This window comes from Leucopleurus acutus (assembly GCF_964270905.1).
Source record: "Leucopleurus acutus genome assembly, chromosome: 2".
Taxonomy (NCBI): domain Eukaryota; kingdom Metazoa; phylum Chordata; class Mammalia; order Artiodactyla; family Delphinidae; genus Leucopleurus; species Leucopleurus acutus.
Window position 1 is genome coordinate 165,877,821 of NC_139143.1, and position 2,549 is coordinate 165,880,369.

At 58.9% G+C, this 2,549-nt stretch overlaps 1 protein-coding gene across 1 annotated transcript; it reads right to left on the reverse strand.

The window, feature by feature from the left end:
• Positions 1-1,499: 1,499 nt before the first annotated feature.
• Positions 1,500-2,288, reverse strand: GJB4 (gap junction protein beta 4; the record flags this gene model as incomplete). The annotated part of the gene is made up of 1 exon (XM_082862184.1): positions 1,500-2,288. One exon carries the CDS (start codon positions 2,286-2,288, stop codon positions 1,500-1,502), a length of 789 nt encoding a protein of 262 aa, XP_082718310.1.
• Positions 2,289-2,549: the final 261 nt, after the last annotated feature.

Below are 2,549 nucleotides of genomic sequence, written 5' to 3' on the forward strand. Positions count from 1 at the left end.
AAAAGCTCCCGGCACGACCCAGCGTGATGTGTCTGGTTGGAGATCCGCAAGCCCTTTGGTGTGTTATGATGGTATGAGGAGGGTGGGGGTGAGGCTGGGGAGGTCAGCGGGGCCAGGTGGAGGGCAGTGGGGGTGGTGGCCATGCTGGAAAGACTGTCAAAGCAGGAGGAATGATGTGGTCAGATTCGTACACAACCGCTCTGTCCCCGTAGAGGAGGGCAGATGGGAGAGGCCCAGTGGGAGGTGGTCAGGCTGTGGGGTGGGAGAGGAGAGGTAGATTCAGAAAACATTTAGGGGTTGAAATTAGTGGGATTTGGTGCTGTACTGGGAGGTGGGGTGTGAGGGGCTGGGAGATGGGGTGGAGATGAGGATGTCAGGTTAGCTCCTGGCTTAGACAATTGGGCGGATGGCAGTGTTATTCATGGGGGGTAGTGATCCTTGAGGAGGGCAGGTTTGGGGAAGATGACGTGGTCAGTTTGGGGGTTGCCGAGTGGGAGATGCCTGGGGGTCTCCCAGATGGTTGTCCCATGAGCCATTTGTGTGTGTTCTGGGACTCAGGGCAAGTCTAGGCTGGTTTTGGCCGTTGTCAAGGTCTGAGTGGTGTGTATAGGGGAGGATGAGGGATTGTGTAGCCAGTAAAGAGAAGGGAAGTTCCTCATCCTTGAGGGTCTGTGAGGGGCCCGTTAGCTTGGATGCTGTCCGTGGGTCCCTGGCCTGTGGGCGTGGGCCTCCTAGACACACTGGCAGACTGCCCATCCGGGACGTGCTCTCGGCACTGCCCCACGCACAGCAGGCCTGCCTCTCCTACCCTCCAAGGGACTTACCTCTGGGGACCTGTGCTGGGCAGGGTTCAGGAGGCCGGAATGGGGGAGCCATGTGCACTCATCTAAGTGACACTCACTGAGAACCAACTCATGCTGGCACAGGGTCTCCTGGGGTCCCTCCCCTCCTGTTTTGACCAGCTGGTTGCAGAGTCCAGAGACCCCTGGGTCAGCCTCTGGGCTTACCACCACGTCCTGGGGGCATGCTCTGTGTGTGGTGTGGGTGTGTGAGTGTAGTGCACCTGTGTGTGCCTGTGTGTGTGTGTGTGTGGGTGTGTGAGTGTGGTGTGTCTGTGTGTTTGTGTGTGTGTGTGTGTGTGACGGGTAAACCTGGATCTGAGGTTCCAGGGCTCAGAGGCCCACTGAGCGGTCTTGGCCTCCTCTCCAAGGTCCATTGTGAACCCCCCTGCTTTCCTTCCCATCACTCCCTCCCTGGTTTGCAAAACACTGAGAAAATCATATTTATTAAGGGTTTGACATACCCTATCACCATCTATAAAATCCCCTCCAGCCATCAACCTTCCTTCCCTGGGGCTGAGGACCCAGAGACCAATTTGCTTCCCAGCATTAGCCTCTGGATGGGTCTCCGGAGCTCCACACCCACGTTCCTCACCTGCCCTGCCGTGGCCTTAGGGAGCAGGCAGAGGCTCTGGTGGTCTCAGCTGCTGACCTCACCCGTTATGGATACCCACCTGCATCCACTGTGCTTGATGCAGCCTTCATTAGGACAGAGTTCCCATCCTGGGGGTGCTCCCCCTGGGAGAGGGCATACGGTGGGCCTGTCTCGGGCAGGTGAGTCCAGCACTGAGACCCCCGGCATCTGGAGCCAAGGGTCTCCAGGCACCTTTTGCCCACCGGGTGGGTGACCTCACTGAGGTTGAGCATGGCTGCGGCCACCATGAAGTGCGTGAAGACCTTCTTCCCCGCGGACCTGGAGATGTAGCCGTCCGCAGTGCGGGGGCATGGCGACTCGGAGCGGGCCGCCACGTGGGGCATGTCATAGTCCTGGTAGAGGCGCTGAAAGATGTAGAGGAAGCCAGAGTCGACGGCCGCCTTGAGGAGGAGACTCAGCAGGTCTGTCCACCACACCCCGCCCCGCTTCTTGTCCAGGTTGTTGTATAGGGATGGGACGTCGGGTCCGTACTTCAGGCTGTGCTTCCGCTTGCGCTCCTGGCGGTAGGCCACACGCATGACCACGAGCAGTGAGGGACACGTGACCAGGATGAGCTGCAGGGCCCAGAGTCGCACGTGGGACACGGGGAACAACTCATTGTAGCAGACGTTGGCGCAGCCCGGCTGGCGGGTGTTGCAGATGAAGTCCTTTTGCTCATCATCCCACAGCTCCTCGGCCGCCACCACGTACACCAGCACGCGGAAGATGAAGACCACGGACAGCCAGATGCGGCCCAGTGCCGTGGAGTACTTGTTCACCCCATTCAGGACGCCCCGCAGGAACGCCCAGTTCATGCTGACTGTGGCCTTTGTTCCTCGTGTGGATGATCTAGACCAGGGGGTCCCAAGGCCTAGGAGAACCTGGAAATGGGAACCTTCATTAAGGGTGTGACTGGCAAACCATTTCACGACCACCGTATCATCATGTCCACACTGGCAATGACTCGGTGGGGTAAGGATTGCCATTGTCCCCAATTCACGGGGGAGTAAGCTAAGGCCCAGAGAGGAACACGCCCAAGGCCCACGGCTGGAAGTGGCAGAGCTGGTCTTGAACTT